This window comes from Colossoma macropomum, unplaced genomic scaffold, assembly GCF_904425465.1.
Source record: "Colossoma macropomum unplaced genomic scaffold, Colossoma_macropomum, whole genome shotgun sequence".
Taxonomy (NCBI): domain Eukaryota; kingdom Metazoa; phylum Chordata; class Actinopteri; order Characiformes; family Serrasalmidae; genus Colossoma; species Colossoma macropomum.
This window is the reverse complement of record NW_023494809.1, coordinates 21,437,327-21,452,432: the sequence shown is the minus strand read 5'-3', so window position 1 is coordinate 21,452,432 and position 15,106 is coordinate 21,437,327. Positions and strand designations below refer to the sequence as shown.

The window sequence follows — 15,106 nt, the reverse complement described above, 5'->3', positions numbered from 1 at the left end:
TAGCTAAGGTTATCTTAGCAGAGCTATATAGCTAATGAAGTTGTCTCGTTTGGGTGTTTGAAGCAGAGCAAATCCCAGATAATTTCAGTGTTAGTTAAACGTAGTTAACATATTAATCATTCTTCCTCTTTTAGTATCGGCTAGGTTAACGTTATCTTGCTAACCTAAATTAGCGCGTTAGCGTGGAGTGGTAAGTTAACTCAAAACAGATGGCTCATCTGAATCCAGGTAAGTTAGCCAAGAACTAAACTGAGTTCTTTCATCTGCATGTAAATTTCATAGCTAAAAATACAGCTATTCCTTACAACATTAACGTCTGGCGTCTTTTCAACATAGGGGTCTGCTGTAGCTAAGGCTGCAGTTTTTTACTAGCTATCTGTTAGCTAACTCAGGGTTGCCATCCGTCCAGGATTTCCTTGGATTGTCCAGGTTTTTGGTTGTCGGTCCAGGAAAGAAAAAACAAAAACAGTTCCATTCCTAGATACAAAATGTCCAGGAATCCAAACATTTTCATATGTTAGTAGTTCTTATGAAGTTTAAACTGCGGCTTTTTATCCAGCCAGACCATTAACTAGTAAGTTGTACAAAGAACGTGTTTGATTGGTTAAGATTAGCCTCAGCATAAAGACAGTTTGGAACAGGTGCACGGCTGGTGACATTTAAGCATTGGGCAGCACTGCAACGTAATAACTAAGACTGAACAGACATTTATCTACTTGGACTGCATACCTACCCGTCATAGCTACCTGTCTGCTGAACTTACTGATCGAGTGTCCGGGAATTTTACAGTGTTGAGATGGCAACCCTAAATTTAGCTAACAAAACATCAACTGTGATGAAAGACGAGCTCAGCGTCTCCTGTAATCACAGAGCAGACAGGCTGAAGGAGGAAGCGCCTTCAAGAGCCCATATCGTATGTTTGCCCCAATTCCCCAGTTGAAATTCATTTTCCCATAAACTGCTCATTAACCTTGCTTTACCCCTTAGAATTAAAGGTTGTATTTTTCACTGTTCCCTTAAATATACTGACGCTGTATAGTATCTCCATTTTACATAATTTAAAAATACTAGCTGCCTTTGACATTGTCGGTATTTCATCATGAGTGGACCAATAGAAATGGTCCAGGATTACTTACAAAAAATCTTATTACATTAATTTACATTAAAAATAAAGAATGTTTTTGCCTTTGCCTGTAAAGTTACCATTTTGGAGATACAAGGTTTTGCTCCAACAGCGATGATATGTGAACTTCAGTGTGAGTGGGCAAAATTGCTTTAGACTGAATAGACCCCTGACTTTGTGCACAAATAAGGAACCTCAGGTCTAAGCGTTTTTTCTATATGGGAAAAAATAGTTGCATGTAGGGACATTTGTATTTCGATTACTTAATGACTTCATAATTTAGTGGGTCCAGTGACATTCAGAAGGACTATAGGCAGGTATAGGGCAGATAAATGCAAATGTGTAAATGCATGTTTCTCACTAATTATGTAAAGTCATGCTGTTTTTTTCATCATGTACATTTCCACACATCATTTTGAAACAAAGCGATGCCCAAGCCGCAGCAACCTTTATTCAGCTCTTGAAGTGTTTGATCAGTATCTGATAAGCTGGATCAGATGTGTTAGTGCAGGGGAAACACTAAACTGAGTGGGGTAGTGTGTGTCCATGCCTGGAGCTGTGAAAGCCTGGACTAATTGACCCAGCTTCCCTCTTTCAACAGTAGCTTAATGTATGGGCAAATGGCCCGCACGCCATGTGTGAATAGTGGCAAGGAAATGATGATATGACTTTAGCTTAGACAATGCTGAAAGAAGCCAACAATAGTCCCTATAGTAACTCTCCAGTCCAGGATATATTTAGGAAAGGTTTGGGAACACGTTGTGACCAAGGACCATAGAGTATCAGGAAATGATATCAGCCAGGTTAACTATGTATGAAGTCTGTTTAAATAGAGAAAGACTCCATGCGTTTGTGGCAGTGGCCTGGTCTTCATATTGTACATTTTGTTTAGAAAATACTTCAGCTATGTTTGCATGTATTGTCCAGTAGGCCTACAACAGGCTATACATTTGAACTGATGTAGGCTGCATCATAGCTGTCCTGCTACATGCATGTGCACTTAAGTGTTGTGGTTGTTTTCATTTTATATGCAATAACATTGTACATTTTATTTGCTCCTAAAGAATTTTGGGTCAAGCTTATCATGTTTTACTTTATTGCACTTTTTGACTTTACTTGGTCAATAGTGAAATTCTAATTAATGTAATATAATGTAATTTTGAGCAAATTATCTGATCAGATGGTACTGGCTTGTAGTCAGTAATCGAGCATGAGCTGTTACATGTCTTTGTTAATAAATGATAAATGTCATAGAATGTGTTCTTAAACTTGGTCATTAAAGTTGACGTAAAACATTAAACATTCAAAAGAACAGACTGTATAAATGTTTTTAGTTTGACTTACACAACAGCTGTTAAAGACGCATGTTTTCCTATTTTTCTGACAGATTTAGAAGCTAAAGGAAGGTTCAGGTCTCCGGTTCTGGATGTGAATGACAAACAGCTTGTCCTGGAGAAGAACCAGACACTCCAGCTGAACTGCAGGTGCGCAACCCATAATCACTCACGAGGTCTAGAGACAGGTGCAGAGTTACGCAGCTGGGTCATTGATGTAAAAATCAGTAGACCAGGGGCATGAATTACTCATTTAGCACATGTCAGAATGTTTCATGCAAAATATTAGAAAGTGACTTTTTGAAGCCATGCTGGAATCACTGATTATGGCACTGAATAACATGTGCCTTAAGATCCAGCAGTTAAAAACATCCAGAAGGTGTAAACTAACTAGTGATGTACATCTCTGACTTATTAATGATTGTATTAAATTACATTTCTTTAGGAAATTATTCAGTGCATTATTAAATCTCCAGATTTATCAGTTTGATAATTTTTGGTCTGATTCGTAATTACTTAAAAAACTAAAATGTACAAAATGTGAATTATATAATGAAGACAATGCACAAAGCAAATTTTGGTTGAATGTTAATAACTGTGCAGTTCAAGACAAGATGAGATGATGATTTACTGTGATTAAAGTGTTAGTGACATTTGATGTTTGAGTCAAGCAGTGCAAAAGTGCAGCTTTATCATGTTGCGGGTTGTAAGAGTCTTTATATAAGTGTATATCTGGTGTTTAGGGGTCGGTGGGACCTAAAGTGGGATTTTCCCTCTGGAGTGCCCAAGGACTATCCAGGTGCCCGTGTAGAGGAATCCCGCTGTGGAAAGCATGCAAGTCAGTACTGTAGCCGACTGATTCTCAGCCCTGCATTAGCCCAGCATACAGGCTCCTTCCGCTGCCGTTATGTCCACAAGCAGCGCAAGCATACTTCCATCTATGTCTACATCACAGGTAAGAGGCTTCATGTGCTGTTCATGTGGCTGTATGGTAATAATAGCAATAATCATCTAATTCAAACCCTGCTATAATGGCCTTCCTTCTCACTGACCGCTTCTATTTGTTAAGGCTAAACAGGAAGCCAAAGGAAGCCAATAATATCTAAACACCATTTTTCCCCAGAGCAGCACATCCTACTAAGTGTGTATTTGGCATGGTTTCTTGCTGTCTTGTTTTTTCTTTTTTATGGCATAGTCCATCCTCCCCCCACTTTTTGTCTATGTATAACCTGTAACTTTCATTTACGTGCCACCTTAGAGTGGGACAGAAATAGTCCCAGCTGCCGAAAGGCTAAGCTCCTGGGCAGCCTTTCCCAGGGCACCAGCGTTATCTCCTTCTCTCAGCCTCGCTGGCAGCATCCTGTGCTGCTCTGGGGGGGCTGGCAAGGGACAAATGGGGGATGGGATGTCTTCTTGGCAGAGTAGGGTTGAGCATGTGTTGATGTTAGGGTGGTGGGGGGTCAGTGTGGTAGGTGCAGCATTCTTGAAACTTATATTTAATTAAGAACACGCTTTTTGTGTATTATCTCTGTTGAAACATTTTTCTGTCAGACCACATCACAACATAAATCTGACAGATTGCGTCGTTAAAACACGTCATTGGGTTCAAAAGGAAAATAAAAAAAAAAAGTCAGTGACCAACATTCAGTTTTTCCTGTAATTATGAATAATTATATTATATTGGTAATAACTATTAATAAATTAAATATTAAGAAAATATACTGAACATATTTCAAAAGTTTCAAAATTTCATTACAGATATTGGTAATATTTTATTGAACCTCTCATGTTTCTTTAGAACACCAAAAAATAAGCAACAATTAAAATAAATCTGAAATTATCAACAGCACTGATACTGTTTACTGTTCAAATCTGAAAAGTTTACAGTGTAAGTGTTGTTATTTAGAGTGTTTTACAAGGAGACTGTAGCAGTAGGTATGTCCTGGTACTTCCAACATGCCTTTTTAAAAAAGATGGTAATAATACATGGCTATTTTAATTACACAAATTTTAAAATGGTATGATTATCATTGGGTTTTATACCAGAGTATAAAATTAAAACTATAATGGGAACAACTAATTGCCCTGTACCTACTGGACACACTTATGTGTTAAAAAATAGCTCCCACTATATTTTGTTTTTAACATATAGAGTGTGAGGGGGTAGAGGCAGAAGAGGCTGGTGGGTTTGTCCCCAGTGAAGTGACAGTGGAGGCTATGCACAGAGCTGGGGCCCTTAGGTCAGTAGGTACAGCCCCTGGTCAGCCAACAGGGCCCCTGAGGGCCATCAATCGCTCCTGTGACCATGTCCATAAAGCTCGTCCCTCCCTCCTTTAGATGGAATCAAAGCGCATCAAGGAAGGCCTGCGTCCAGCGGTCCTTGGGGTACTTTTGTTAAAATGTTCAGAGATTTTTTTCTTTCTTTTAATAATGCTGCAGTAATAAACAATGGAGCAAGCAACACCCAAGCCCTTTCAATGCCACAAGAAAGTTCCAGCTGCAGAATAAAGTGCAAGCAAGCCTGGAAACAACACAGAAAAAGCTTTTGATTACTTGCAAACAGTGTCTTTGTTTTCTTCTTGCTGACTCTGAATTGTTGTCAGCAATCATTTGTTTGTGTGTGTGTATGTGTGTGTGTGTTTTTGTATGTACCCAAAAGAAAGTGTATCTGTTTGTTCCTGACCCCAGTGTTTGGGTTTCAGATAGCCAGCGGCCATTTGTGAAGGTGCAGAAAGAGATTCCAGACGTGGTCTACATGCAGGAAGGAAAAAACTTAGTGTTTCCCTGCAGAGTCACTGACCCGGACACCAAAGTCTCATTGATCAAAGTGAGTACCTCTATTGGCTTCTCCAGTTTGCTGTCAAAATCACTCTTTAAGTAACCTTTTACAAGCTACTTGCAAACAATGAAAATCCATCCAAAAGGTCTTGAACATGTGTCATGTTCTTTGACACAACAGCCCATCTTGGTCAGCCATCAACCATTTGTCATCATCAAGCATCAACATCATATTTAACATGGTCAGGACCCTCTACCTTAGTATTAACATGCCTCCCCACCCAATGTCTTCCTCTCTTCCGTTTTTCATTTTCCTCCTTTTGCTTAATCATTTTGTCTACAGGTAACCCACATATCGTTCTCTACTTTTGCTGTCTGGATTCTCAAGGTTCTTCTGTCAGTGCTGTTTAGCTTTAAAAGTTCCTTGTCTTGCGAAGTCCTAGAAAGTAGTTTTGCCTACACTGTTAGAAATAAAGGTACTGTGCAGGTACATGTGCAGGTATATTTTCCATTCATTAAGGTACAAATAATGCAAATGTACCCACAAAGGTACAACAGTGGTTTTAACGTCGGTATCATCGGTATCTCCACCCAGCAACTACTGTGTAATACTTATCACAGTACAATTCTTCCTCTCGCATGAACCTTATCCTCTCCTCTCCTCCCTCTCATTTCATGAGTTTGCTGTACCCATTTTCATCATAACAATCCTAACCTGACCCCACAATCATGCTTCTCCTTACCCAACTCCTCCTCTCAGCTCTTACACCAGTGCTTCCCAACCTGATCCTGGGGTAACCCTGCCTTGCACATTTTGGTGTTTGCTCTGATCTCACACACCTTATCTAATCATAATTAACAAGCCCTTCCTGAGTTGAAGTAGGTGTGGTAGGGCAGTCAGAATACTGAAATGTGCAGTGCAGTGGTACTCCTGGACCAGAGTTAGGAACCACTTTCCTATACTGATCCATCTGGATATCCATTGCTACAATTTTGGCCTAGATTCATTAAAGCTTTCGAAAGAAAAAAAATTGAGTCTTAAGACAAATACATTATTAGGGTTAAGACTTGTTCAAGACAGCTTGCTCAGGATAGGTTCTTAAGAATATTTTTGTCCAATTCTGAATTGAAAAAAAAATGGACTTGGAAAAAAACATTCCCAGATGTTAATAGCTGATCACCTCATTTCATCACACACAAGTTACAGTTTTTCAGACAAAGACAGGGGTTAGGCTACTGTAAGACGTATTCAAGGAGTTTGAACATATGTTCTTGGAATTATTTTTTAAAAGAAGTGGTAAGAACAAAGTTAAAAAATTCTAAAGTTTTTTTTAAGTAATACATTTTATTAGCTTTTTTCTGTCTGCATTTAGGGGAAATGATATTTTAAAACATAATTTTTCTTAAAATGCTTTTGTGAATTAGGTTCTTCCCCTGCTGGTGGTAATAAGCTGGGAGGAATAAGCTCCCATTTCTTTCACAAATCAGCTATTGTCCATGTCTTTAACTTTCCATCAGACCTGTTTGCATGAGTGTGGATGCGTGCGAGTGTGTGTGTTTGTGTATAGAGCAGTATCCTTCAAGGCCTCTGTGACACATATACCTGTCTAATGCCAGCGGGTGGAGAGAGAGCGGCGCCCCCGGCTTCCTCTGTCTTGTTGGCACTGTGTTCAGCCCCGGAGATGGAGACAGGATGTGGGGGTCAAAGTGCCCCCCTCCCCATGCCCTTCTGCCTGGGGAAGTGTTGGCTGCCACATGCAGGCTGATGTCTTTCACAGCTGGTGGGCTTGATTCACTCAGTTAGCTGGAATGACTTAACCAAGTGTGATTGAATCCGTCGCATCCTCACCAAAACTGTAATAATATTAGGCCAATAGATACCCCTGAGAGTTTTTAAAACTTTTGAAGCATTTCAGGATGAGTTTCAGATGAGGACGGGAAGCGGAAAAGAGCAAAACGACCAGTTCCCCTTGCACTGCCTTTGGCTCCACTTTCAGGATGGGAGCTGTTTGGGGATATGCCATCGATATGACATCCCTCTCCTCCCTTTGGCCTGAAAAAGCTTTGCATTTAATTTCAGTTTTGCTCTGTTTACGTCCTGCTTGACCCTATGCACAGAGTCAAAAAGGTAATCAGTCTAAAAATACAAAGCCGCCTCCACCCCCTTCTAAAACTTGGACTGTTACACGCTGCTAGAGTGTTTTTTTCCGGAAAGGATGTGCTCACCCGATTATCTTTAATCTCGCACCTCTTGCATGGGGAACAATACCCTGGAGGCTGTGCTCTCACAGAAGCTGTGAAAGTGTACAGGGGGGCCCTTCCAGAGGTTGACCTGAGAGCCCCAGCCGCAGTGTCTATATCCCGTAGTAACAGGATGTGAGGAGATGGACTGGAGTCACGTTTCCACATCCTCAACCTTCTCAGGCTCCGTACAAGGGCTAGTTGTGTTGTGGTGGGGCGAGGTGTGCAACCGTCTTATGGAATGGCCTAAAATGAAAGATGTTAGCAGGACTCATTGGCTATATATATAAGACCTGCATGGGAAAAGGGCTTACTTAGCACGCTGCACGGGGGGGGGGTATTTGACCTGTTCACTCTGGGCAGTAGGCGTCCACCTGTTCCCCTGAGAAAGGGCAGGACACTTCCAAGCTGTCACAGCACCTCTAGTAAACATTTCCTCCAATGAACATGGAAGAAAACAAAATCATAGCACAACTCTCCAAGAATTTCAGACAGACAGTGCCTTGTTATCAAACCTGTCCTTTTCAACATCACAGGCATTAAATTACCATCCTGTTTCGCATCAACGCGGTTGAACAGATTCAAGTTTTGCGTTATGAGATGTACATCACCAATGCTTTGTGCAATGATGACATGACTCATTTTTACGTTTAGAACAATGGGCCTCATTGACCAAAATCTTGGGGAAGTTATGAAAGTTGTGAAAGTGGGTCTCATTCACTGAAGTCTGTGAATATCTTGTGAAACTTTGTAAATTAAACAATATATATTAAATATAAATGTATATTTCTGTGTATTTTGTCATCAATATATATTTCAATGTTTGTAAAATTAGAGGAAATGTTTATTTTTTTTTAATTTTTTTTTTTTAAATTGTTCTTGAGAAAGGTCATAAGATAGTCTTCGTCAGATTCATGACGTCTTCATAAACCACAGAATTGTATGCATCTTTATGCTCTTGAGTGTGCGTAGGTTCTGTTCTTACCTAAAAACAAATGCCAAATAAGTAAACATTGGTAAATGGCAGAATCTTCATGAAAACTGCATAAATGGTTGGTGAATGAGGCCTAAAACTCTTGGGTGTCAGTTGCAAGGATTTCTTGTTGAGTTGATTGATTCCTGTTTTGATCTTAACAGTTTCCTAAGCACAAACTTGGCACTGATCAGAGAAACGTCATTTGGAACAGCAGACGGGGCTTTGTCATCCGCAGCCCCACATACTTCTACGTTGGTCTTTTCTACTGTGAAACTGTCATCAATGGGATTACATACAGCAATAAGTTTTTGACCCACAGACCAGGTATGAGAATGGAGTTGGCTAAAAGCATGTTATAATCTCGAAATGCTCTGGCATGTTTCCTTTCATTGGTTCACTTTTACTTTCATTTACCCTGTGTTTCATCTTTCTTTTTCTTCTGGGGTCTCTAGTGAATAAGATCCAGGATGTGTATTTGAACAACACTGGCTTGGTTCAAGCTCTCCAGGGAGAGTTGCTGGCCTTGAACTGCACCGTTACAGCTGAGTGGAACTCCAGGGTGTCCATTAGCTGGACTTACCCTGGGCAGGTTAGTTAAATACACCTCCACATAATCCAGCTTCTTATGTAAGAGTATTTAATGTAAATAAATTTGCCATAATGTAGTCAGCCTTTGTGCATGATCACTATCTTATGGTCTATGTTCTTTTCTGCCTGTAGGCCAATAGTACAGCTTCAATTAGTAAGCGTATTACCAAAAGCAAAAACAACATGGTCTTCTATAGCGTTCTTACTATACATAAACTGCGCAAGGCTGACAAAGGAGTGTACACATGCAATGTGGCAAGTGGTCCAGCAAAGCGACAAGCAAACTCTTCAGTTATAGTTTATGGTAAGTTTTAAACTCCACATCATAAGAACCAACTTCAGTAAGTAAACTAAAGACTTTGATGTTCTGTACATGTCTAATGGACTTGTTGGTCTTTGGCTCCTCAGACCGCCCTTTCATCAGGCTAAAGTACAGAGATCGTCCAGTGGTACAGGCTTATGCAGGACAGAAATCCTTCCGCCTGTCTCCGAAATTACGGGCTTTCCCTGAGCCTGAGGTTATCTGGTAAGAACATTCAGAAATCCACAAAATCTCTTAAATACAGTGAGTCAAGTCCAAGAAAATGTTGATACAGCATGTCACATATAGCATGTAAAGGATCAGTCAATTTAAGAAAAAGCATGTCACATACTATAACCATAGAAATAAATGTAACATGCTATATTTGCAAAAAGGAGTCAATACATGGCATATTGTATCCATGCAAGGTGTCTCCAAATGTAACTGAGATTGATGAGATCTGCTTTCTGTTTTAATGTAGTTTCTTTCTCTGAATAATATCCAGGTTGAAGGATGGGATGGTGGCTGCTGAGCAATGTTCACGATACCACGTGGATGGCTATTCTCTAGTGATTCGAGATGTTGCAGAGGAAGATTCAGGAGTCTACACCATCCTCACTGGCATCCAGCAGTTTGGACTTTACCAGAACCTCACACTCTCACTTGTGGTGAATGGTAAGCTTGTTTGCTCATTCTGTTTGACTCTTCAGTCTAATAGCGGATTTGCAGACAATGGAAAGTTATGAAACGTCTGTGAATGTCTTGTCAAGCTCTGTAAATTAAACAATAAATATTAAATATAAAAGTATATTTATATGTATTTTGTCATCAATTTATATTTTAATGTTTGTAAAATTAAAGGAAAATGTTTATGAAGTTTGTGTTCCTGTGTTGTATTCTGAGCTCATAGTCACTGTCACTCTGGTCTTACTCACAGTGAAGCCTTGGATAGGGGAGAAAGCTGTGGCGGTACACGACCCAAGGACAGTCCCGCGGAGCAGCATTCAAGCCCTCCGCTGCACATCCCAAGGTGTCCCACCATCTCGCATCCAATGGTTTTGGCATCCCTGCCCTCCTAAAGGCCTGTAAGTACATCGCCAATCTAAGCTAATACACCTATTATAGGGAATTCAGGTAACCTATGCATGGGGAAATGGTACAGATATTACATGTATTTATTTAGGGCATACTCAGAAGTTGCATTTTAGAATCAATGACTAAGCCTAATAGTTTTATTTCATGTTTTTTTTTATCTAACAGATAAGAACAGTTCAACCGTACTTTTATTCTTTCCTGGGCTAATTTACTTGTGTCAGGTTCGTTGGCAGAAAAGACTGAAAAAAAAATACTAGATCATTCAGTGCTTTTCATTTAATATTTGTGGCTCTGGTGAAACAGCTTTCACAAACTCTCATGCTGCTGTGCTGCATGCTGAATATTAAGTGATTACTTCTGTATGCTATAGTCGTATAGCAGAGAAGCAGACAGACCATGTTAATTGTGCATGCTTCACATTTCCCACACTAAAACAACTTAGAGAACTCCTTTCTGACATTGTGTAATATCCTGCTGCCATTTCTGTTTTAAACGTAAACACAAACCATCAGCCCTTAGCCACTTTTCACACTGTACTTGGTCATACAGTGTATGATTAGTTTGTTTTGCTTGTGTCTGTAGGAATGGTGTCTTATGTATGTGTCTGTTTGTTTGTGAACTGAGACATGTTTTGTCTATTTCAGCATGTGTTCAGACAGGGCTTCCTCTTAGCTTCCAGAACAGATGGTTAAGAACGCCTTTCATGTGTGTGTGCCTATTCATTTTTGTATGTACACGTGTATGTCAGTGTGTGTGTGTGTGCACTTGAATGAAAGTGTGCCTAGTACAGTCATAGAACTCAGTGTAACCCAAAGTTGAAAGCACAGAAAAAAGCACTTCAAAAGAGGCCAGTTCCGGGCTTACAAGCACGATTTGTTGGTTTCTAAATCAAACGCTATGATTTAATGAACTTCCCGTGCAGAATACGGCCTGTTTGTTATTCTGATTGCTCAGGCGCATCCTGCCATGCCTTTTCTAATGTGTGACACACAAACTATTCAGCATTCTCATGAGAAAAGCCAAGCCAGCACTATTCACAAGAGAACAACCCAGCGAGACTCCTATTCTTACTCACAAGCACACACATCCTAAGAGAATGGTCCAAGGGTCAAACCTCTTTGCTCACTGACTTCATTCTTGCATCCAACCCTCTCCAAAATGCTGAGGTAACATTGACCTTATTAGTGTACCTTATTTAAATACTCGCCTACATATGCTCTTCCACCTTTACTGGCCACAGAAAAGCTTATTTCAACATCATGCATCCCCTTATCACATTGTCATGGCAACAGCAGAGAGCTGTGACCATGGACCTTTGTCTTGGCTCATGCTTTGGGCACACTATTGAATCCCACTTCCTGAAAAGTGCTGAAAATGAAATGTCAATGAAGTGAAAAAGGCACTTTTTTTTTGGAAGGACCTCAAAATAGGCTGATGCAATAGAGTCCTTGAGTCTTACTCAGCTTTACCAAACCACTAAGCTTGATCAAAATACTTGCTGTTAATAATACAATGTTCCTTAACCCACTGAACTTTTAAGACATACAAAAACTGCAGTGTATTATTTGGTAACTACCATGAACTGAGTATGCACATTATGTTGTTAAAAGAGTGAGAAGTGGAAGTCATCTTCCCTTGAGTCTTTAGAGTTTAAGGAGTTATAAACTGCCAATGATATAAAAATGTAATTTTCTTTGCAAAAAAAAAAAAAACTTCCTTGAATTTACTTAGTTTAAATGTGTTCATCATATCCACATATAAAATATGTTATATCAGCACAGTGTTGTTTTCTTTTCGTTTCCTTACTTCCTGCAATAATGTGATGATGTAGTATATTTTACTCATGTGAAACATGAGTAAAATGAAACATGCATTTAAATCATAATTTCAGTACTGTTTTTGTCACTATAAGGTGAACATGTATATAATAGTGGTTTCATAAGTGGGTAAATGGAATGATGTATAAGACTGAATGTATAGAAATGTCATTACTGAATGGAAAGTTGTGTTTGAGAGTGTTATTGCGAGCTGATCACAGGCTCCTGACTGAGGCCCTTATTCTTTGTAGCAGCCCGGTGCGGCTGGCCTGACGCTGAGGCGGAGGAGGCGCAGGGAGAGTGGCGCTGAGGGGGCCGGGACGGGCCTCCCTGAGCGCTCGGACGGGCCCGCGCCTCGGCCATGGGAACGGCAACGCTCTTATCTCAGCCGGGCAGGAGGCGCAGACGGGCTTCCTGTGCGAAAATCAGAGCGCTTTTCCTCTCGTTGTTTGGCTTCCGCCCCGACGCGAGTCGGCTTCCCAGCAGCGTGATTGTCCCTGCGTCTTCAAACGTGGCACAGGCCGCTTCCTCAAGGGCTTGATCTATTCTTGAGAGGCCCTTATCCCCTCACAGCCTCCGCCCTAACCCCAACCCCTCCAGCACCTCCAACAACCCCCTCACCACCATCCTCACCTGCCTCCTCCCCTTTCCACTGCACCCCCACCCAAACATTGTTGAAGCACCAGCCTTGCAACCCTGAACCCTGCCACCATCACTGTCCTCACCAATCCCAACCTCCAACAACAAAACCCACTTAAGTGGCACTCTGCTGAGAGAGTCTGGACTGTTTCCATGGCAACTATTTCAAGGAAAGGGCCATACCTCATGCACCTGCAGCTATGCGTGCTGGGAGACATCATCATCAGCATATTCTCATCTGCCCTCCTGCCGTACTTCCACTGCAGCCTGACCCATGCAGTATTCAACCACCAAGCCCTTCAACCCTGAAACCTGCCACTGTCACTACCCACAAACCCCACAACCTCCACCAACAAAATCAACCTAAAGGGCAGTGGCACCCTGCTGAGAGAGTCTGGACTGGTTTCTATGGCAGCTGCTTCAAGGACACGGACCTGCAGCGGTGCATGCTGGGATACACCAATATGACACCGCTCCCAAGGGGTGAGGATGAGGAGCGGTCAGGGCAAACTGGCCCACATCTGCATACCCTGGAACTGCTTTCTAATTTATTCTTGCCACCTCCATCTGGATAAGATCTTTTTATTTTTTTATTTTTTAACAGTTTCTCTCTCTGTCAGACATTTTTTGAGCCAGAAGAAAGTGCAATTCCATCCACACACTGCCTACCACCATTTCTGGAGCTGCTTTTGCTTTTTTGTGTCCTAGAGTGGTACTATAATGGATGTATGAACCGTGCCTGTCTCCAAGCCCAATCCTGTCTGTTCTATAGTTCTAACATCCACAAAAGCTGTGAGTTCAGTTCATATATGAAGACATATTCTGGATCAATATGTCAGTGTGAGCCCAGGAGAGTGGTTTACTCATGATTTGGAATTCGCAATTTCATCCTGAACAATATTAGAGATGGCTCAGAGCGCCTGCTGTGTAGGGCTTTATGGGTCAGAAATGAATGACTCCTTTCATCCCATGTCAATGCGTGTCACTCTGTTTTAAACCTACTCTGATCATGGCGATGCTGAGTATTACTGTTGCCATGTTTTGTGCTGAAAGAATACGTCTGTTTGAGTGAGTTTGTTTGTACATGTGTATATGTGTACATACATATGTGAGTCTGTGTGGTCAAGAGTCTGTGTGTAGGGTCCATATGTACCCATTTGTTTGTGGGTGTGTGTAACAGGTTTCTCACTTTACGGGTCTGTCCCTATGTGATTTATCCTTTTTATACAGATTTTCTATGAGTAATATATGAATCTAATATTTAATAATTTTATACAACTAACTTACTTATGGTAAATGCCAGTAATTGCCAAATGTGTAAGAAGGCTCATAAATGTTTAAAATCTGTGTTATATCAAATGTATGTGTTTTTATATTAGAAATCTGCTTGAATTTATGTGTACAATATGATCTATTTGGTTTCGGAAATTGTTAATGTTAAGTTCTCACTGATGGAAGGTTTAATCTAATTATTGACCTTCATCCAAATAAACTGTTCCCTTTATCAAATACACTGACATGTATGGGTTTGTAATGCTTCTACTTATCACTTATGTGATCCATTGGGAGTTTAGAAAGAGAGACATCCATTGTAGGTTTAAATTATCTCTGCCCTGATTGAGGTTCTCAATGCTGTATGCGGGCACACAAACACTTTGTGACTGTGGGTGTGAGAATCATGGATGAGTGTATCTCCTTGAGGATGATTAAGGGAAAACAAATATGTGTTGGTGGATGCAGCCTATTTCGTGTGTGTACGTTTCCTGGGAGGCGTGGGAGAGTAGTGTGTGTGTGTGAGGAGTGGTATGTGTCCTGGTGTCATGATCAGGGTGGGACGCAGAAGCACAGGAGACGGGCACTCACTATCTCTGCCAAGAGGAAGAGCAATCAGGGAGAGAGGAGTCAGAGCCAGGGAGGGGAAAGGAACGAGACACAAGGGTGGGGAGAGTTGAAGTGGGGTGGAGGGGTGGGCGATTAGTGCACAATCACAGACTCATGCCCAACATCACAGAATACCCTCACATATTCTAGCCCTGATAGGCCACAGCACCGTAGACTTTAGCACCCCACCACATTTGACGTGTGATTTAACCCATCAGCAAATTAGCAAATCTTCTGTTAGTAGACACCCCTGCACTAGACTGTCTGCACTTTAGCTAAACCCTTAGAGCAGGGATACTCAGCTCCGCATTTCAGTGTAGTTTCATGATTACA

General features: G+C 41.0%; 1 protein-coding gene across 2 annotated transcripts in view; it reads left to right on the top strand.

The window, feature by feature from the left end:
• The window catches only part of flt1 (fms related receptor tyrosine kinase 1), a 39,934-nt gene that overhangs the window by 2,703 nt on the left and 22,125 nt on the right, over positions 1-15,106 (top strand). Inside the window, exons 2-11 of one of the 2 annotated variants that reach the window (XM_036558115.1) lie at positions 2,511-2,607; positions 3,201-3,412; positions 5,160-5,284; positions 8,614-8,776; positions 8,905-9,041; positions 9,173-9,344; positions 9,449-9,566; positions 9,847-10,016; positions 10,279-10,426; positions 12,505-14,409. In XM_036558115.1, the coding sequence (XP_036414008.1) occupies positions 2,511-2,607; positions 3,201-3,412; positions 5,160-5,284; positions 8,614-8,776; positions 8,905-9,041; positions 9,173-9,344; positions 9,449-9,566; positions 9,847-10,016; positions 10,279-10,426; positions 12,505-12,526 (1,364 nt within the window). In that variant the 3' untranslated portion in view covers positions 12,527-14,409. Of the gene's footprint in view, positions 1-2,510; positions 2,608-3,200; positions 3,413-5,159; positions 5,285-8,613; positions 8,777-8,904; positions 9,042-9,172; positions 9,345-9,448; positions 9,567-9,846; positions 10,017-10,278; positions 10,427-12,504; positions 14,410-15,106 lie in introns of those variants that run through there. The other variant, XM_036558114.1, reaches the window with a different exon arrangement.